The sequence below is a fragment of the Aplidium turbinatum genome, chromosome 6 (assembly GCF_918807975.1).
Source record: "Aplidium turbinatum chromosome 6, kaAplTurb1.1, whole genome shotgun sequence".
Classification (NCBI taxonomy): Eukaryota; Metazoa; Chordata; class Ascidiacea; order Aplousobranchia; family Polyclinidae; genus Aplidium; species Aplidium turbinatum.
Window position 1 is genome coordinate 269295 of NC_137477.1, and position 22705 is coordinate 291999.

The window sequence follows — 22705 nt, forward strand, 5'->3', positions numbered from 1 at the left end:
ATTGAGCCTTGTGGGACTCCGCATAATATATGTTCAGGGTTAGATATAGTATTGTTTATGTATATTGTGAACGGTTATTTAGATAACTTCTTAATAAACATAGAGGAACCCCTCTGATACCATAACAGTTTTCAATCGTTTTTAACAGTAGAGCATGATCCACGGTATCGAAGGCTTTTGACAAATCCAAGAATACACTACATGTATGAAGTCCCTTATCCTTATTGGATAATATATTACTACAGACATCAGAAATAGCAAGAGATGTAGAGAGGCCATTTCGGAAACCATATTGACACTCTGATAGTAAGTTGTATTTTTCTACATATTCATTGATACGTAATGAAATAATTTTTTCAACAACTTTTGATATAGGAGGGAGAAGTGAGATGGGACGATAATTGCTACAATCAGTCTTTAAACCTTTTTATGAATAGGTACTACTTGAGCAACTTTCAGGCAGTGTGGAAAAATCCCTTGATTTATGCACTTGTTTATCATTTGGCTTAATATAGGGGAAATTATGCAGCTTGCCAACTTGAGAAATCTTATTGGAATATCATCTTTTCTCACAGATTTTTTTGGATTTAATTCGCTGATGTATTGTTGGACCTCATTTGGATTTTTTTTCTTTAAATAGAAGGAATGAAGAGGACTTTTCATTTGCTCAGGTGGTGACATGTTTGGTGAGTTGATTTTGGATGCCATGATACACTGTTAAGCAAAAAGTATATAAATTTCCACCCCTAAGGGTGGTCTCTGTTTTCCACCCTATGCTTCTGTAGGGTGGATTTTTCCACCAAAAATGGTGGATATTTCCACCCTTGAGCAATGGTGGAAATTTCCACCCCCAGCAAAATCCACCCTAAACTGTGGAAATTTCCACCCTAGTCTCTGTTTTCCACCCTAGGCCCATACACTCATAGGGTGGATTTTTCCACCACAAAAAGTGTAAAATTCCGCCCTTCATCTGAGGTGGAAATTTCCACCTCAGTAGCATTTACTCTCAGGCTGTCTAAATTTCCACCCTTTAGGATGGTCCTAATTTTTACCTTATTACTTTTGCTTGAGTTGGAAATGTCCACTCTACAATTCAGACTGTTTTTTTTATCGCATTAATTCGTGTTCCTGTTTTTTTGTTGCACTTTCTGCCTACCTATCCGTCAGGTTGCGTAAAAAGTGTTCCTTGCACAAGTGTTTTTCAACCTTTCTTGAGCCACGGAACACTTGATGCATTAAAACAATGTTGCGGAACACCAAATCGGATTTTATAATATGGGCTAATCCATAATGCAATAAAATAAACAATACAACAACAGTTTATTCACTTTCAGCTTTTCTCAATGCGATATCTTGGCCTGTTTGGATGAGCACAATTGCACAAAGTTGATATACGGGCAGGAATTGCAGAAAGGCAAACGCAAAGCAGTTGTGATTTTAATTTTCGACCTGTGTTCCATAGAACGCTAGTCCATTTTAACAATTTCTTGCGGAACACCTGACGATCTTTTACGGAACGATATAGTGTACCGAGGAACACAATCATGTTAAAAATCACTGCCTTACACCAGCACTACCAAATTGTTATTCAAAACTGATTTATTAAAGCTTGCACAGGTGTGCTAATATCAACGGAAACCGGGAAATGTCACACAGGTAATTTAATAGTTGTAGCGTTTCGGCGACTTCTTGGGGAAAGTTAATATCAAATATCCAATACGTGTGCAGAAGCAGTGCAGTTTCAGGCTCCTCGATGTGGCATAGCAGTTGCCTTTGCACGTGTAGAGAAAATCCCTCGGATGTGCTCCAGATAAGGAGTTGTGACTTTTGTCAAGCTGAAACTGTCATCCTGTAAAACAATATGTAACATTAGCATTGATCCAACCTTATAAGAATTATAGGCCTATGGTAAAACTGATTATACTTGGAAAAGGTATAGATTTATACGATGCTAACGAATTGTGTTGTTGTGACACACTACCATCTCTATGGCACACAAATAAGCTTTACAGAGTTATTGGCAATGTAACAATTTCGCACCAATATAAAAATGGCAGGCAAATGAAATATTCAGCAGCAAAATGTGACCCTCGAAAAACTGTGTATGATCTGATTAATAAAACATTTATCCAATAAAATTCAAATTTCAATTCAATTTTGATCATCTCATCTGCATTTCATTTCACTTTTAATTTCATCTTCGATCAGGCAAAACAAAACGCTTTTTTTAAGAGCTGTAACTTTAGTTCTCATTTCGTATGTGTGCAAGATATAGCAGTTTCTCAATTGTTTAGATTAGACCATAGTTTTGTTGTTATCCTGTATATTTTTGTCTAATCTTTAGTATTTCTTATTCAAGGTACAAGGTGTTTTAAAGGCTTGATGAAGACTACTAGATGCAAATTGCATAACCGAGAACGATTGTTATGTCGTTTTTGTTTTCACAATGTTAATTGTTGTCTCGTTGCTTAGTTATGTCTATTTATGGTTAAAAAAAACTCTTTTAACATGAACACTTTGACTTTTTTGCAGAATTTGTACATAAAAAAACAAAACAAAAATTCGTCATGACACGGTTTTGTTTTCAAACGCACTTACGTTTCTAGAAAATAGGGCAAACCGAACACTTCGAATTAATCTTAAAGCTACTTGAAATTATTGGTTCGTTTCAGTTTCAATTCTTTTATTTAGTTTTGCTTCTCACCACGATTCTTGAAATTTCATTTGCTCAAACAAAATTCTTTTAAAACATCCAAAGCTTTAATGTGTCAAAACGAGAGCTGTGGAGTTGGGAGAAAAATTTACGACTTCGACTCCTCGATTTATAACTGGCTGACTCCGGCTTCAGTGTTGTAAGGTTTTTTAGGACCTCCAGATTGTTTTTTGGAGTATTCAAAAAGAATACAAAAAGAATAATAATCAGTGGTTCTATGAAACGTTGTGCGTTAAAGTTGTGTTGTTGTAAGTAATAGAAGCTTAGTCTTATATATCTAATTGCATGCAGTTTAAAATTGAAAAACATTGTTTATCGTTTTGTATGCAGCCGGAGTTGCAGTCTTGCCTGTTTTTTTAAAAACTCCTATTCCAGAACCCCGATAAAAACCATGCGCATTTTTGCAAGCAAAAAAATGGAAAAAAAATTCTCTCTTTTATTTGTGACGTCAGTGGACTTAGAGCCCGTGATCTCACCTCTTTTTTAACGCTCTGTCTTGGAGAGTGCACTATTGCGAAGAAAATAGAGTTGGCATTCCGCTGATATACGGTTTAACAATTTTGACCACTAGGTGCGGAATTAGCGGAATCATCATCTGTAAATGATGATGATTCCGCTGATGTACGGTTTAACAATTTTGACCACTAGGTGTGAGTAATGAGTTGTGAAGCATTTTCCGACAAATTTTGTTTCATTAAGCAAGCGCTTAATGTGAATGCGGGATATAAAATGAGATATAACTTTTACTAATATTGCAAGACAGTCATACACATTCTACGATGATCATCATTTTTCCATTTTGTTTTTATTTTGATACATTCTAATAGGTGAAGTAGTGCCTCCTACCTTACATAGTGCTTACGTGCATTATGATACGGATACTGCGAGGTAACAGCATCAAACCGTTTAAGTAAAAAATGTAATTGTAATCAATTATAGCTAGCGGTAGACTGATGACTTACAGCGCCAATTATCACAAAATGCTGTATTCCCTCTTTGAATACAAGTGGTAAGCACAGCAGAGCTCTCCAGCGATCTGCAAATACAAAATAACTATGAGCTGTGCATAATTAATAGATAAGGTAAATGTGGTGCCAAACTCAGTTACTAAGTTTTGGGAATGAGAAGATAAGGTTGTCATCACACTAGGCCTTCGGCACTAACGAAAGGAGAGTGGCCAGTTACTTTCTCTTGGCTTTGATATGTACTTAGAACAGTAGACACAACAAAACCATCGTGCAAAACATGACAAGTTGCCAGAAAATATTAAATATTCTCACGCTAAATAATTCACAATAGAATATTATCAGACAATTCTATGCAATGTAAGTTGCTTCACCTATTTAATCAAATTAAATAAAGAGTTACCGGTATGGGTTCGTGGTTTAACTGCTTCTTCTAGTCAAATGACAAAACTAGAGTCCTGTTTTTTTTTTCGGTCATTTATCGGTCATTGACCTATTTTTTAGCAAAATGTCCGAACAAAATATAGTCAATTCGGTCAATTGCGGCCGGATGTTGCAAGGTTGAGTTTCGCTGATGAACGTTGAAGAAACGTTTGTCTGTTCTAACTTTTCTCAGATAAAACACGACAACGTTTCTCAGCGAAACTTAATGTTGTAGCTAGTCAGGAAGTGCAAATTTTGGTTTGGAGCAGCTACTTGAAAGGAAATATTTTCATCAGAAAAAATGACCGAAATAAATAAAAAATGACCGAATTTTTTCAAGTCATATCGGACAAATTACCAAAAAGTCTCTGAAAGCACGCTCCATCAAGTATGAGCTGGGAAAGGCAATAATAAAAACTTTGATCCGATTCCCACGTGAGAGTATGTCTCTTTGATTTGGTTCTGCAGCCAAAACGATTGATACGAGATGTTGAACTTCGGTTTGAGTGCAAAATCGTTTTACAATGTTATTAGTTCCTCCTTAAAAATTTCATGTTCGGAACTATCACAGAATAGGTCGATTATTCAATCATAGATTTCTAACTGGAATACATCCTGGAATCGAACTCCCATGTCTTTGCGTACTTCTTGAAGATGATTAGATATGCCTTTGCCACTGGTATCAAGTTGATGCAAGCTTGAGAAGTGGAAAAATTCTCGTCTAGCTAAATTTCGCTGATACAACACGAGCTTATTTCGTTACGCTGAAGGGATAAATTCAATTCATTAAATTAGGAAAATAGCCTATGTTTGACAAGTAGGCGATATCACTTTTCACAACCAGGACGTCATTTGCAAGGGCAGGATCACAACTCTGCAGAAATTCCTTGATAGTTTCAAACAGCGAATAAAATCGTGAATCAATTTCTCTGGGAAAGCCAACGTACTTCGGTGTGGAGTAGTATGCGCTCAAAAGCTTCATCATTCTCATTGCACAATCATTTGAATAAGCGTGTATTCAGAGCGTGCGCTTTAATTTTATTCACTGCTTTGATGACAGTCTTCAAAGATAGATTAAGACGAACGCTAGATCAAAATACTCTCGGATTGAAAGATCGGATTTGCGTAATCGCAGTGCTTCAAAGTAAGTCACGTGTTACGACCTCAACAAACTTGTAAGGCACTGTGAAGCGACTTTGCCAACATAATTGCTACAAAATCTGCCACAGAGCTCTTATAGTCACCGTCTTCTTTTGTATTTCCTTGAAGCGAAACATGACAAAAAATGCTTTGCTATCATCTTCTTGTAACTGCCCCGATTTACTCTCAGCGCTCCCCAATCGCCCACTTTATAGCCAGCGCCCCCTTTATGATTGCAAACGCCCACAGGGGGGCGCTGGCGCCCACTTTGGAAACCACTGGTTTAAATGGATAACTGGTCAAATGTTTTAAACCTAACCTTGACAGCATTTGGTTTTATAAGTTGTGACAAAAACAAACAGTGTAAACAAAAAATACACAGATTACAGAATATATATAATAATCTGCTACGACCTACATGTTTTTTGTTGTTACAATTTAGACTGGTGTTACAGCATATATACACAACATAAAGAATACTACTGTAGATAGACAAAAAGTCAATAACTTTGGTTTAATTAGTTTGACAATTATAGTACGGTACTAGAAAAAAGTCACAATGTTACTTACCAAACCATTTCGTGTCCAAGGTGCAGATCGCCCAAAGTAACGCAATTACGTAGTTGATTTCAATATTCTACTTCAAGGGGAAATTCATGTATATGAACAACTTAGTTCACTAGTTGTTGATAATCCACGATGAAGTCACAGCGACAAACAAAACAATACCACTATCCCCTACAGTAGGTTTCATACAAAGTTTTGCTGTGAATTAAACAAATAACATAACTTCATTTTAAATCGTGCTTTTCTCTGCATTATGACTACCTCTAGCTCTGCCATTGGAACTAAACTAAACAAAACAAGTAGCCTACTGCACATAAAAACTTGGTCAGCGAAAAGAATTTACAACGTACAAACAACGCTTTCGTTTAACACTTTAACATTTCTGAGGCATCTGTCAATCCTCGCCACACTCGACCGCACAGAGATACCAGTAAATTAGGTCAGCGTCTCTTCGTCGACGAAGCGAAAACAATTCTTTCACCATCCAATTCACGCTTCATTTATCTGACCAGCGATGCTGTCGCACACAAAATACAGCACAAACAAAAATGTTAAAATATTCTACCCTCCACCCAAAATATGCTACTACGTTTAACACTTTGATTCTGCGGCCTGATCTGGCTCCCATAATCGCATAGCCAAAGGCCACAGAGAACCACTTTGGATGTCGTCAGTTTAAACTTATTTTTGTGAAAAGACTCATAATGGCGCTTGACGTTATACTCTTTAGCAGCTGAAACTGTTTTTTTTGGCAAACTAGACAGAGTGGTTTTCCTGAATTTTCTGCAAATAAATAATCTTCTTCCTCTTTATTTTAAAATGATCTTTCTTCCACCTTTCTTTTTTTTACAAGTAGTCTACTGATTATCTTGACCTTTAGGTTTTGCGAAACTGGTAAGTTTTAGGCTAGGACAACAAGGCGAGTAACTAAAAACATTGTTATGCATCACAAAGGATCGTTCACAAAGTTTTTTGTCAATTACAATAACAAAGAAACAAAAATTGAAGTGATATTGCTACATTGAAGCAAAGCTGACTATCAGTTCTCTGGGCAAAAAAAAGGAGCTCGCGGCCAAATTTGGCTCGCGGGTCTGCACTTGGACCACACTGTCATAATTGAGATTGATTAGTTGTCTACTCTATGGTACAACAAAATAACTTCTCTTTCAAGTAACCAACAAAACGTAATTTTCAGCTTTTATAACAAGAGACTAACAAGAGACTACAATACACAGATTACACCTCACACAGATGATAGACCGATGGGTAATTGGGTTTCAATAGCGTCATTCAAACCCAATTGATTTGTTTTGCTTCTGTCTATGGTACAGCAAAATTACTTCTTTACAACATGACTAATAAACGGTGACAGCTTTATTCTATCAATCCTGTGCGGTATCTAAAGGTTTGAAAAATTTGAAGAAGGGTAATAATCGGGTAGCCTACAAATTAATTGTTTTTTATTGTAGCTCCATGTCAACTATTACCATAAACTTTGAAACTACGGTGAAATCACTTCTTTTGTTGAAACCATATGACAATTTCTTTGTTCTTGTTAAAAACTATTCCTAGAAAGAAAACTTTGTCATTTTTACGTTTTTTAACGTCTGAAGACGATCAACGTAAAGGATGGATCTTGTGTCTGAGATAATGGCTGCTTTGCTTGTACTCATTGTTTTACCACTTTCAGGTAATAGTTTCTGTCCAACTGTATTTTCTTTTTGTGTCTTTCATGTTGTCTTTGTTAGTTGTTACTTACGACGTAGCAAGTAAACTGTCTGGTAGAAATAGACAATAAAAGAAGTAATCCAACCTAGCGTTATTTATAATTGTATTTTAGTGAGTATCCCACATGGTTAGTCATAAACGTGCTACAGTGCAACTGGAACGGCTTTTGCTTCTTTGTTAGACGCTGTCGTGAAAATCAATAATTTAAACAACAACAAATTTGCAAATGAGAAATTTCATATAATTTCAATAGTAGGCTGCTCTTCTCACATCGAAATATTTTCATGCGATTGTAAGGCAAAACAACACAAACAAAAAAGGCAATACTTTAGGTACTATTGATAAGGGATGCTTGTTTCCATGAAAACTAGACATTATAAGTTTCGGAAAGCATTGGCTTGTGAAAAGCAAATGCAATTTTTGTTTCAATTTGATGTTGAAAACGATAGAAACCATTGATATCCGGCCGATATAATTAGTCATTTTTGCATTGCACAACAATGTAAACCGTCATTATTTACTGAAAATTTTAGTCATTGTTTACATTGTAACATAATGTAACAATGCCAGATTTTCCAACCAGTAAAATATCTATGGGCTTCTAGCATCGAAGATTTCAGAAGTAAAGCACGATGTAAGATTCGCACGTAAAGCTATATAATATAATACACCAGCACACACACTACACATTGCGTTGGAGCCGGCTCATTTTTTTTCAGTGCTTTGCATAAAGTTGGATGAGCACGGTACTGTAATTAAAAGGCGGCAGGTAAAGCAAAAGGTATTTCCTTTTGGTTTTGTTTGCTTCACACAGATGCGAACATAATAGCAGCTGTCGGATTAGCGGTTTCACAAAAGATACCGGTACATTAAAATTGCAGCTGACTTACTGGTTACCTTTTCTTGTTACTCGAAACTCGAATGCCCACCGAGCAGTGAGCACCAATTAGAAGACAAAAACTTTCATATAAACATAATAGAAGCCACCTTCGAATAGAAGCCACACAAAACGTTCAAAAAATAAAAATAAAAGTAGCCGCGGTTTCTATTCAAGAAAATACGGTACCGGTACATAATTTCAACGTGTGCTTTGAGCACAAATCATCATCATCATCATTGTTTCTTCCTCGTATTGAGGGTTGAATACAATGCGCCATTGTTCTCGACCATGAGCTGTTCGTACTGCATTTTCATAACTTAGTTTTGTCCATTTAGTGATGTTTGATGTCCAAATCATTCTTGGTCTGCCTTTGTTTCTTTTACCGTTTATCTTCCCTTCTATTAATGATCTTTGTAACGAGTTTTGCCTTATTGTGTGTCCGAAATACTTCAATTTTATTCTTTTGACTATTTGTAAGAGAATTTGCTTGAATTGAATTTAGATAATACTTCATCGTTGGTGATCTTTTGATTCCATGAAATTTTTAACATTTGCCTGTATGACCAGCTGAGTACAAAGGCATATTGCATTTGAAGAAACGATGAGAAACTTTGATGAGATTATTTCATTTTTTGGAATATCCCGTTCCTCTGATGTCGTCAACACATATGGCACAACGCTTTTTGAATGGCTGTGGCTGATAATTTGGTTGTGGTTGTATTGTAGGCTACTAGTAGTAGGCTACTTCTCCCCAGGAATCCCATTATTGACTTGCGTAGGTGATTATTGAGTTGAGGAGTGTCGTCGAGACGGTGCACCGCGGCTCCTGCGTAGCCTACGCCACATGGCATCGTCATAAGAAGCACCACTTCAAACGCACGGAAATCTCCAAGTAAAAGCACAATAAAAAATTAGAAGCCACATTTGAAACATATTAGAAATACCAGTTGTCAACAGTGTAATTTCGGTGAAAATCAACAAAGCAATTTTTGTCCTTGGTAATGCAAAATGCACTTTGCATTTTTCGCAGTAAAACGCAGGGGCTGCCTTACAATTGGGGTTCTTGCATCTTCCTCTTGTCATCACTACTGGAAAGTGATGGTACCCATCAGTTCGGATTTCAACAGGAGGTATTGCTTTGGTAGCAGCACCTAATTTCTTTTTTTATGAATTGTGAAGTCGTTGTCTGTGATAGCAGCTCTCTTTTACGAGGTGTCGTAGGTTTTCCTTCAAGAGGCAGAGCTTCAGCAATACAAAGCTTGAATTCTTGAAGCATCATTGTTTTCTCAGAACCACTGACAGCGAAAGAGTCCTTTCTATACAACAGCCAGCAGATTATTATAGTTAGATCTAAAAAATGATTTATTTTGATTCGATATAGAGCCATGAGAGAGTCCATGAGATCAACGCCTCCCATAAACTGATTGTACTCCTTCACAATTGCAGGGTAAGGTACCGTTTTAGAACATTTTTTCTTTTTGTCAAACCGTTTACACTCTCCCATTGGTTGAGCAGCAGCAAAGGTGGACAATAAAGCGACAGATCTGTTGCCCATCCATTTTACCGCACGCACTTCCGTGCCATCAACCACAACTTTCTTTTCATCATGAGCACCTCTTTTGTCAGCGGAAAATGTGATCCCTGGTAGCCGATTAACTGCCACAAGTCCCTAAACAGTGTATATTTGATTTTTCCAGATGGTTTAGAAGAGGAATAGATGTAAACCATCTGTCAAAGTAAAGCAAATGGTCAAGACCCCTTGAAACAGATCTGCATAAATTTATTACCACATTGGAGCTGGCTCCAAAGTCTGGCTGATCAGGCAATGATTCGATTTTTTCTGAATACACAAAGAAATCGTGTACAAATCCAATTTTTCGACTATACAGTAGCTACCAAAGCTGTTCTGCAGGATGTTGTTCCTCTTGGACGTCTGATTGCTTGTTAGGTGGTTAATATCTTTATCAATGCTTGAAAAAAGAAATGGGCCAACTGCGAAGTATAGGCTACTGCTGAAAATTGAATGAGTCCGTTCACCAGGCATTTAGTTAAATAACATGATGCGTTCTAGTGGTGCAAATTAAGATAAACTATCACACGATGTATAAAGTGACAATCTGCTTTTCTTCCGACGTTTCGTCAATCAGACACGACTGACTTCTTCAAGGAGCGAGACCAGGTAGTGGCTACCTGTCTAACACGGCAAAACACAGGACCATGTTGCTGAAATCAACTATACATGCAAGAAATATATATAGGATCTGTATTTGCATATTGTGTGAAAATGTTATCTAGAATTTTAAGTCGAGTAAAAACACAAGATTGTCGTTAGACTAGATAGCCACAACATCAAAATTTACCGTAGGCTATTTCTGCATTGCAACGCATATACTAAAAGTAACATCATGTCAATCATACACAAGATGCAACCATTGCCTTTAAGGCTACATTTTTACACTTCTAAAGACATACAGTCACCAAACTAAGTAGGCCTAAGCATTGAGAAAGCTGTTACTGTTGACATAGAAGTGAAAAGGCTTGTGAAGTTTCATTATTTTTTTTTTATCAACGCTTTACTGATTTGTGTTTGAAACCGATTAGTTTTGCTCAGGAGACATGACAATGATGACAGATCTGTCATATACTCTCCAGAAAGCGGTTGTGAACGCTTAGGTAATGATAAAGGTGTAACAGAGGATACTAGACAAGAACTTGCACTTTTCGATGACAGCATTGTCAGCACCGATATTATCTGGAATAGCCTTCAACTCCGACTGAAGTTGCTGAGGGATTATTTTTTCTGGCGATAACGGACGAAGTATTATTAGCAACCCGCCAACCCCACCATCGATGTTAAGTTTAAAAGACTCCAAAAAATGTCTATGACAGTGGTTCTCAAACGTTTTCTTGTTGCGACGCCTCTGGATAAGTTTTCTGGACTTGCGGCGTACAAGCAAATAAAAGCTAACGAGAAAACTTATTTTTGAAGTTGTGTTTATTGATACAACAACATAAAGCAATGCATATTATTCAATGTGACTTGTTGGCTGGTTTGTTTTTACAAAGTTCATTGAATCTTGGGAGAATGTTTGAAATTGCCATTCGCATTTCTCTTTCGGTGTTTATTCGTGATCGATATTTGGTTTTCATCACCACCAAGACAGAAAATCCTGCTTCACATAAATACGACATGGCGAATGGGATAATAGTTCGTAGTGCTTTCTTCACCAAAGCTGGATAATCGTCATACATTGAAAATCAACGCCTCCCATAAACTGATTGTACTCCTTCACAATCACCGTTTGCAATCTCCTATTGATTGAGCAGAGGCAAAGGTGGACAATGAAATGACAGATCTGTTGCCCATCCATTTTACCGCACGCACTTCCGTGCCATCAACCACAACTTTCTTTTCTTCATGAGCACCCCTTCCAGACTTCAAAAGATTTTGTCACCGGAAAATGTGATCCACGCCGATTAACTGCCACAAGTCCCTAAACAGTGTATTTTTGATTTTTCCAGATGGGTCACAACTCACAAGAGGAATAGATGTAAACCATCTGTCAAAGTAAAGCAAATGGTCAAGACCTCTTGAAACAGATCTGCATAAATTTATTACCACATTGGAGCTGGCTCCAAAGTCTGGCTGATCAGGCAATGATTCGATTTTTCCTGAATACACAAAGAAATTGTGTACAAAACCAATTTTTCGACTATACAGTAGCTACCAAAGCTGTTCTGCAGGATATTGTTCCTCTTGAACGTCTGATTGCTTGTTGTGGTTAATATCTTTATCAATGCTTGAAAAAAGAAATGGTCCAACTGCGAAGTATAGGCTGCTGTTGAAAATTGAATGAGTCTGTTCACCAGGTATTTAGTTAAATAACATGATGCGTTCTAGTGGTGCAAATTAAGATAAACTACCACACGATGACGATGTATAAAGTGACAATCTGCTTTTCTTCCGACGTTTCGTCAATCAGACACGACTGACTTCTTTAGGGAGCGAGACCAGGTAGTGGCTACCTGTCTAACATGGCAAAACACAGGACCATGTTGCTGAAATCAACTAAACACGCAAGAAATATATATAGGATACTGTGCAGTATTTGCATATTGTGTGAAAATGTTATCTAAAATTTTAAGTCGAGTAAAAACACAAGATTGTCCTTAGACTAGATAGCCACGACCTCAACTCTGCATTGCAATGTATATACCAAAATCATGTCAATCATACACAAGATGCAACCATTGCCTTTGAGGCTACATTTTTACACTTCTAAGGACATACAGTCACCAAACTAAGTAGACCTAAGCATTGAGAAAGCTGTTACTGTTGACACAGAAGTGAAAAGGCTTATGAAATTTCATTATTTTTTTTATCAACGCTTTACTGATTTGTGTTTGAAACCGATTAGTTTTGCCCAGGAGACATGACAGATCTGTCATATACTCTCCAGAAAACGGTTGTGAACGCTTAGGTAATGATAAAGGTGTAACAGAGGATACTAGACAAGAACTTGCACTTTTCGATGACAGCATTGTCAGCACCGATATTATCTGGAATAGCCTTCAACTCCGACTGAAATTGCTGAAGGATTATTTTTTCTGGCGATAACGGACGAAGTATTATTAGCAACCGCCAACCCCTCCTTCGATGGAAAACACGTTTTCAAAAATATTTCAACAAAGTTTATACTGGTTTGGTCTGTGATGAAAGTAAAGATGAGGATCGGATCCAACGCTTAGATTCATGAATTATAAGCAATGGGTCCATAAAGAATTTCCAGAGACAACCATGGCCATGAGACAACAAAGTCCAACTCCTAACTTTATGAAAGATATGTGTAACAAGCTTATTGCATGTTGACAATAGCATTGACAGGGGGGTCCAGAAAATACTTTTGGACGCCCGAGATGATTTTAGGGGCCTGTAACCTACCTAAGGGCCTGAGAACTTGAAGAAACCACCGAGATTTGTTCGGATACAGTGCATTTTGTTTCTTAGAAGTGTCCTGATTTGGGGATTAAGGATCTCATTGGTACCAGGCCTCAATTATCCTCTCAACGGCCCTGCAGTTGATGTCAGTTTTTGTTTTATTTCTACTTTTTGTTTTGCATGCGATGTGTTGTTCTGTCGCAGGCTATTACTTATATTTGTGAATGCAGTTATACAAATATTATCCAATACTACCTATATAATGCAATATTACCTATATTAGCTTCACAATTTGTTGTTTGTAAGCTAACTGGGGCTATTAGAAACAAAACTACAACATTTCAAGAAACGTTAGATCAAGCAAAATTTGTTTCCTCTCCCCTACTATATTATGTACGAAAAACGCAAACAAGTCCAACCAAGCTATTTCGTTTTGTCAAGTTATCAGTTCGAAACGATAATGCAAATCATGAGAAAGGTCTGAAAATTACGAAATCGTTGTAAATTGTGATTTGTTGTTTTTGGAGACCCCTGATGTCGAAGTAAGTAAAAACAACTGAACAGAACTGAAGTTAAAACAACAGCCTTCCAAGCCATCTGTGATTACCAGCTAGCTCAATACGACGATACAATTAAAACACGTTATAAAACGTAATTACTTTGTATACGAGCCTTACTCTGTATACGAGCGAACAGAAAATAAGGAAAAGCAGAAAGCAAAAGAGATTATAATGATCACGCCCCAGATAGCAAAATCCGTCGTTTTTACATTCCACGTTTACAGACTTTGAATCAATGTAAAAACGACGGATTTTGCTGTCTGGGGCAAGAGCTGTTTCGGCGGAAAGCTGATAAATCGATTCGCTCCGGGAGGGTTCTCAGTGTGTTATGAAAACAATGAATTAGCTAAAATGATTACAAAGTCTACCAATCCTTTGTAAAAACATGAAAAGAATCCAGTAGTCAAATATCGAAAAAGAAATGAGGTCCACTTTTGAATGAAAAGTAGGGTAGGAGGTATTATTAAAGTTAATCGTGACGCTGTTGGCATGCTTTGTAGGATTTCGTCTCATTGAAAACTTAATCGTTATTCCTTTTTTCGAAATTTCATTTCGTTTTAGAAGAATGTCGTTTTCAGGTATTCTGAAAATACTCTGTTCAAAATCAATTCTTTGAAGCGATGTTTATCAAAATGTTGATGGTTCAAATCAAAATTTTCATGTTGCAGATAGAAACATTTAACTTGTAGTATTTCTCGCAACACATAAAGCTCGACTAACATAAATCTGTTTCAGTCTGATTGTATCTTATGCAGTGTGCGTGAAGAATTCAATAAGGTGATATGTCATGACCTTCTTCTTTTTGCAACTAATAAATTCTTGGGTATGGATTAACGTTTAGAGTCGTTTTTTTTTCGATTCTTTCAAATTTACGAGAGATCTCGTGTTTCGGAGTTTGTAATCGCTGATCGTCATTTTGCAAATGAAAAATTGTTCGCAACATCATTCTTCATGTCGTGCATGTCCTATGGGGAAATCGTTATAACAAATGTATATTATTTTCTTTGTAAAAACTTTCTTCCCCAGTCTAAAGGTTGGAGGTCTGCTTCTTTTCATCTTTGTTGCTTGGATTAAATGTCAAGGTAAATGTTTAACAGCTGTTATGTTGTTCTGTGATAAAAATCACGGGCTCTGGGGCAAAAAAGATTACTGACAACATTTTGTAAGATTTGAGCTGATGTGTTTCAGCAGAACATGGTTTTCCATAGGGATGGTGAGCAATAGGCTTTGGTAATCAATATTTGTTTTGGTCTTGATTCTGTAATTTCAAAATTAGTCATTCGATATTTACATAAATTCACAATCCTTATATTTGTTTCTCTAAGTTCGTTTCGATCACTCCTCATTTCTAAAACTATTAAGCTGCCCAGTTTCTACAATTGTTCACAAACGTACAGTAAATTTGAGTACTGCTTAAAACAAACTTATTTTAAAAAGACATTCCAGTGAAAAAAAGTTTTTTCATAGAAAAAAATTTGTTTTGAACATTTCTCATAAATTTGTTATAGTTGAACTCGTTTGTTTGCTCCGACAATACTTTGGAAATAGTTTACCAAACTCAAATTTCTCGAAATCAAAGAGCGATGATTCAGCTGTCGGAACACGTCTTTGAGCATTGCGCTACACGAACAGCTTTCTTTAGCGGCACCAAGAGGATGAAATAATTTACAGGCAACAACACAATAAAAGTGGCAATTCATACTTTTGACCCTGGTGACGTCCTGTCTTTGTGATTGAAAATATCTGTAACTGTGAAGTACTGCTAGGAAGGAGTTTCCAACAAGTTTTCTCACTCAGATAAGATTTTCAATGAAATTATTGCTTGTGTTTGTTTTTGCCAACATTTTGATTGGATATGATTACATTGCATGCCCACTAATTTTTCATTTTGATTACTTTTAGCAAGTTCTTTCTCATTGAATCGTATTTCCAAAACGGTAATTTCGATAAACATGCTTGTTTTTTTTTAAATATTAGTTCAGTCTCAACTGCAAAGCAGTAAACAAGAACTAATATTTTGTTTAAGCAATGCAAAAAGCGTTTGGTGCGGTATATGCCATTATTCATAGTGTTTTACCACTTAGCTATTGTTAACACAATATTTTATAGGGTGACGTTCTGATTAGGACGTCGAAATGAAAAATAAGTTGATATTGTTTGTACATCGTTTTCAACTTTCTGGAAAAAAATCCTTTTTTTGAAATCCATGCCCCAGCCCACAAAACTGGTCTTTTTTACATTGATTCAACATCTGCAGACATTGAATCAATGTGAATAGAACCAGTTTTGCTGGTTGGGTAGGCCTACTTTTGTTATTTGTATTAGTTTGAATTATTAGTGGAACTCATCAGCACCGTTAAACATAGAAAGTACGTCGCTCAATGAATGAATAGTCTATAAGGTCTTTCATAATCAAACTTTGTTTTAAAATAAATTTTTAATTTTATGTTTTCCCTTTATTCTTTGGTATTAGCCTAATGTTTACAGATATTTCAATTCAAACTGCAGATTATGGAATAAAGCTTCTTTTCATTCAAAGAAATTCATTTCAAATACGCTTTAAGCTTATAAGCTATAGCCTACACCAGCAATCTAAGCATTTTTAACAACACACATGTTATGCCACAGACGCTACAAGTAAATAATCTTTAACCTACAGTACCATCTGTATTTATCTTTGGGTTAATGAGCTGGTTTAGCTTATTGCAGAAACAATGCACTGAATTTGGCTACAAAGGCAATTGAAAAAGCTTTTGCAACTTTTTCAAATTAAACAGTGTAGAAAGCTTCTCTTCCTACCATACCGCAAAGCTACTGATGCTATACGCTAATTATCTCTATTTTGAGATTTGAACAAATTTGAGATGGGTGGAACAATCCACCCTTTCCTTCGTTCCACCCTTGCCGCGAGAAATAACCACCCTCAATAATTTCCAACTCAACCTTTCCACCCTCCTTGTTAACAACGTGTGTATTTCCACAGTTTAGGGTGGATTAAATTCTAGATGGTGGAAATATCCACCATTCTTTTCGCTTTCCACCCTTGCCGCGAGAGATTTCCACCCATGGAAATTTCCACCCCAAGGTTTCCACCCTTTTGATTAACAGTGTAGGTCCAACAGTGCTAAAGAACTTGTTAAACATGTGTGCTATTTCATTGTTATCAGTGATAATCTGTTTCTGTTCGTTTTCTAATGATTGATTTGAAATATTGTCTTTCTGTTTCGTTTGTAATATTGTGTCTATAGTCTTCCATGGTTTTGCTGGATTATTTTTGTTTGTTTTTACACGGTCTTAACCTACCACAAAATAGCTTATGGGTATAGAAATGTTGGTTAACTGTAGTAGCACATAATAAATATATGTCATTGTCTTTAATGTTGTTGCCATGGTTATGTTGTAGTTATACCCAGGCAGTGCTATGCTTGATCAAAATTAGGATTGTCATTGGAAGCTTAAGCTGTACAAGAAAGCTTTCAAATTGTTGCATTTTGTTGTTAGCATAGCTGGCAAAAGCGACTGCAACAAGCTTGAGTAGGCTAGTGGACTAAGTAGCTCAAGACTAGGTTGTTTGAAAATGCAACCAAATTTTACTTCATATGCAAAGACTTACAGTTTAACTTCTGATTCTGTGAAGTTGTCCACAGGCACAAGCTTGCCTTCGAGTATTACTTTGGTCATGAAGTTGATGATCAAAACAAAAGCCACATTCTACACATTGCATTAAACGTCGTCGTCGTAGTGTGAATCTCTGCGGCGGAGGGTCTATCCTTTTACCACCCCAGATTCACTACGTTCCCAGATTACACTGGAAGGCTACGAGAGAGCATCCAGTCTTTGGTTTCATCATACATGATGCTGAGGCGCACCCATGCCTGTTTTTCAGTGTCGGGCCGATTGGGCGTGTGTCGGCGTTGGGGATGAACGAATCGACTCTGATGGTACTTCACTTCCAGTCAGAATTCCATTTATAGTCCGCCCTAGTAGCCGCAGAGATATCTTGTCCGTCAGCTTTGATGATCAAAAGTTGAGCAGCTGGCACGAATGGGGTCTTGATTTCAGTCGACGGGGGTGCTCGTTTGGGAGAGTAGAGATCTTGTGGTGGAGAAGGTGGTTAGGCTCCAGTGCCCGTCGATCGAGAGTGACAAAGTGTTGCCTGTGGTGAGGGTAAAGCCTCGATTCCTGACAAGTTCCATGATCATATAAACCATATGTCTGTCTGGAAGTAGGCTAAGCAGCTTGCAAGTAAGGCCGCGATGCCATACAGCGTCGTAAGCAGCTGTAAGATCTAGAAAAACAGCGCCGGCCTTCTTTTTTGCCTCAAAGCAGACCTCGATGTCATGGATCAAGAAGTAACGGACGTAATTTATGTAACAGAAGCAATAGAATGTAACACAAAGCTTCTGTTGTGACTTGTCTATAAAACGAAGGCAATGCCTTCTGCTCTGTCAATGGTATCGCATAAGTGAACTATCATCACTAGTAATAAGTTGTTTTTGGATGAAAAAATATCAGATTTTACAGTAGAGCACAAAGAAATCTCAAGTTCGTTGAAATGACGAGTTTCTTACAATGCTGAAAAGGTTTGACACCAAGGGAAATTCCTACAATTGGGAAGAAACATTAATGTCTAATTTACCCAGAAATGATAAAGCTGCCTTCGATTTATTTTGAAGTTGGCATGCTGAAAAACTTATAAAAACTATGAGTTCAGACAGAGATGGGTTTGCTTATTTGAAAGAAAACTTTGCTGCTTTCAATACCTAATGCAAAACTGTTTATTTTTGTACTTATTGGACCAGAAATCAGGTCTAACCCTTTAATTTAATGATAGCTTCAAAGAATTGCGAAGGCTCCTGTGCTGGCAACATGGGTAATAAGGCAGTAGTTGATGATCTTTTCGGAAAAATCAAGCATGAGCAGTTTAGTGACTCTGTTGAGAACATACTCAAAGCATTGTTTTGCTTGTTCACATTTTTAATGACTTTTTATCATTGATTTTAGGCCTTCAAATTTTCATTGTATTGTGGAAATAACCAAATATGGTGTTTACTGATTGTGATGAAACATTTAATAAACCAATTAAGGCTTTTATTCACTGAAATATAGAAACACAAAACAGTAAGAAGTAAAGACAAACTAATAGCAATAGGTAACGTAGTAGGCATACAACACAAACTTCTACTGTAACATATAGTTTCAAACACAAGACTGCGACGCTCTGGCAAAGCAGTTGAAAGGAAAGGTTGCTTGCGGTGCCAGAGGCATCGCGCTTCTTAATCAAGCAGCAGATGACGTAACTACCAAACACCAATTCCAGACGTTGTCAAGACGTAAATACCACACTGATATCTTGAAAACTTGACGTGATAGAGAAAGTCTAACTTCAAATTTGAAATCGTTGGTCCAAATTCAGCCAAGAGCACCCATTTTCATGATCTGCATCAATTTTTTTTTGTAGACCTGTGTAACTTGCCGCGAACGTACAATTGCACTGTATATTGTGTCATGGTGCAAGCAAACAGGAATTCTTACCAAGTCCTTTCCCATCCGACCCAAACCTCTCTCTATGGCTCCCGGTGTAGTGCGATGTATCCGTCATCTTCTCCACCCCTCCAGTCAACGATGTTCTCTAAGAAAGATGTTTGACGTCATCAAAAGGTAAAGGTCAAAATTCTAAATATTATTCCATTTCTTATAGCCAATCACTTTGCATCTCTTCACTCATTTGTTGATTGATTCACTCAGGAAATAAAGTTTGAAGCGCTGGGGAGGGTATTGCCAGGGGCGTAGCCAGGGGAAAGTTTTGGGGTTAAATGAGTATTGTTGCACATGACAATGAGACTGTCATGCGCAGTCCGGCGGGCTGTCGCCAAAGGCGGTACACCCAAAGAAGTGTCTGGGGGACCTCTCCCAGAAATATTTGAAAACAATAATTGCACATTTTGAGAGCACTTTCAGCCTGAATCACCAGTAAACCTCTGTCCAACAATGATGGAACAGAAGATGAAAACTTTATTTAAGTTACTGTACGGGAGTGACAGCACATAAAACCGAAACAGTTGTAAGAATACAATAAATAAAGCAGGCTATTGTCATCACATACACAGTAACCTAATCTACTCATCCAATAATATCAGATCTGAACGAGGTGCAGGCCATTTTGTTCATTTGAGATTTCTTTTCTGTTTATTTGCATCGTTTCGAGACCTCACAGTCTATTTCGGCCAGTAGATGAAACGTCTGTTAGTCGGTGCATATACAATTTTTTGGGGGGGATGATAGATTGCCTCCTTTGCTGATTACGGCCCTAGGTATTGTATTGTCGGGTACAAACATGACTTCCGTCTCACAGTGCTGATGCTCATTTCATAAAAATTAGAACGTAAGTTTGTTGTTTATTCTAAGACAGATAATAAATGAACATTTCGAAGAAATGTTTAAAACAATCGCAAAATAGTAAACTAAATAATAACAATGGCACTCGTGTCGCGGATGAATACTCACAGTGGTCCCTGGAGCCTGAGGTGCCTTGTCCGCCACCAACTGATATATCTTCGACTCGTCACCTGGTCCAAAGCGTTTCGCGCCCAGTTCTTTCAGGATTGTGATAAACTGATCGAAGGTGATCGTCTGTTGACCATGCGTCCTGAATGAAAAGTTAAAGGTCAAGATACAACAACTGCCAACAAACTAGTAGTTCCTTTTGTATTTTGGGATATTTTGTTTCACCTCAAATGTTGGGCTGGTATTGAATGGGCAAGAATTGGCAAGCACCACTTTGAAATTTGAAAAATCATCTGGCTACACTTTGTCTTAATACACCCTCTTCTTGGCAGTTAACGGCAGTTAGCTTAGTTGGAAATCCCGTTTTTCTGAATCCCTGATCTTGCTCTACTCAAGATTCAAACAAGGTTTTGTCTTTGGTGAAACAGCAACAAGCTACGTCGTCGTTGGCGCGCTCTGCTTGAAGAAACAATCATTCTAGTTCTAGGACAGTGGTTCTTAAACTGGGAGGCGTGTGAGGCTCACAAAGGGGGCGCAAGAAATTGAAAAACTCTGCATGAATTACGACTAAACATGTCTTCACAACTACGCTTGACAGTCGATTGTTGAAGATGAAACTTTGTGTTACAGTAATACCAATGTTTGTAGAGCGTGTTGTTGTCACATCTCGCATTCTTTGTGATATGTTAGGCGTTGCTAAATGTTTGCGAGACACCTTAACTCTCGTAACACAACGGCTTTCTGACACAGCAGCCTCGACCTTTAGTTGTAATAATAATGGCAACGACTGACCAACAAGTGACAGAGCTAGAAGTACAACAGTATCCCCAGCTCTACAACAGTACCATGGGTAAGCTATTTTTTTTTAATTTTAGCATTGATTTAATTAGGTTTATTTTTAATTATTCAGTTCTATTGACATAAAATGAGTGGGGAAAAATAGATATTATGACAAAAAATTATTTGAAGTTTGGCTTTATAGGTGTCATAGTAAATGACCATGTTGTACCACAATGCGTCATATGTTTTTAAAATCTGAGCAACGACGGTTTGAGACCAATTCGTACGCAGCATCATCATGAAAAAAAAACACCTTGACCACCAAAGTACCCCTTTAGCTTTTTTTCAATGCAAGAAAGACTCTTTTAAAAAAAATAAAGATTGCAAGTAGCGAGTGCTTTCGCCAATCGTCGTCGGCGGAAGTTGTAGAAGCGCCTTTCGGAATTTAGCATCATCGAGTTAGCCGACCTCGGGGACATTTTCGAAGTCCTTAATACAGTAATTTAAATCTGCTCCTCCAATATAATCGCATCAAAGGCTATGATGCCATCCAGGCTTTCATAGCAAAACTGGAGCTGTGGCATCGCCGAGTTCAAAAAGGAAACGCAGCTTCATATTCCAACCTTGATACTGTCCTTGAAAAACAAATTAAACTGAAGGGCGAGCTTAAGTGGAGTGCCACCTTCAACTTTGGAAACAAGAATTTGAACGCTATTTTCCAGACTTGGGTGACACCGAACTTCCAGAATGGCAGATGACAAGGCATCCCTTTTGTCTAAATGAAAAAATTCTTCCAGACAATTTACAAGGTAAAATGAAATCCTACTGTAAGGGACAACCTTGAAGCAATGCCACTAACAGATTTCTGGAGAAATATGTGCACATTTACAAGAGTGTGGGTGCTGTGACAATACGCACACTTCTTCCATTTTAATCCACTTACATGTGTGAAAATGGTTTTTCTACTCTCGTGAACACAAAGACAAAATCTACAAACAAACTTGAATGTGAAGCCGATCTGAGATGTGCATTGTCTGCTACTAATTCCCAAATTAAACATTTGGTATCCACAAAAAAGTTACATCTTTCGCATTAATGCAACTTACCTGGAAATGAATTGCTGTTCTGCATAATGTTTTTTGATTTTGAAACAAGGTGGGGCGCGAATTCTGTCAGAATTGTAAAAGGGAGGCGTGTCTTAAAAAGTTTAAGAACCACTGTTCTAAGAGTTCTGGGGTTTTCGTTTTTCTGGAGTTTTCACAAAACCAAATCTCTATCCGCGGTCGAGGAAATTTTTCCGGGAAATCAAAACACATTGTGTTAAAGATGAGCCCATACAGCCTGTAATATTAAAAGCATTAAAAAAGGAGAACTTGCCAGTTCAAGCCTGCACCTCCTTGTAGTAGCCAGGGTTGTCGGTATTTTATCCGACCCAAAAAAAACGGGTGGTTTTTTTTTAAAAACCCACTTAAAAAAAACCGAAAAAAAACATAAAAAAACCCA

General features: G+C 37.4%; 1 protein-coding gene and 1 long non-coding RNA gene across 2 annotated transcripts in view; both read right to left on the minus strand.

The window, feature by feature from the left end:
- LOC145772860 (tubulin polymerization-promoting protein family member 2-like) overlaps positions 1-22705 on the minus strand; it is a 44591-nt gene that overhangs the window by 5372 nt on the left and 16514 nt on the right. Inside the window, exons 4-5 of the mRNA XM_082584742.1 lie at positions 20423-20564; positions 19451-19547 (exon numbers count right to left, since the gene is read on the minus strand). Coding sequence (XP_082440868.1) covers positions 19451-19547; positions 20423-20564 — 239 coding nt within the window. The remainder of the gene's footprint in view (positions 1-19450; positions 19548-20422; positions 20565-22705) is intronic.
- LOC145772854 (uncharacterized) lies at positions 1363-6002 on the minus strand. Its single transcript, XR_014289342.1, has 3 exons — positions 5812-6002; positions 3676-3749; positions 1363-1849 (listed from the first exon to the last, which is right to left on the minus strand). It is a non-coding gene; the product is annotated as an uncharacterized LOC145772854 (long non-coding RNA).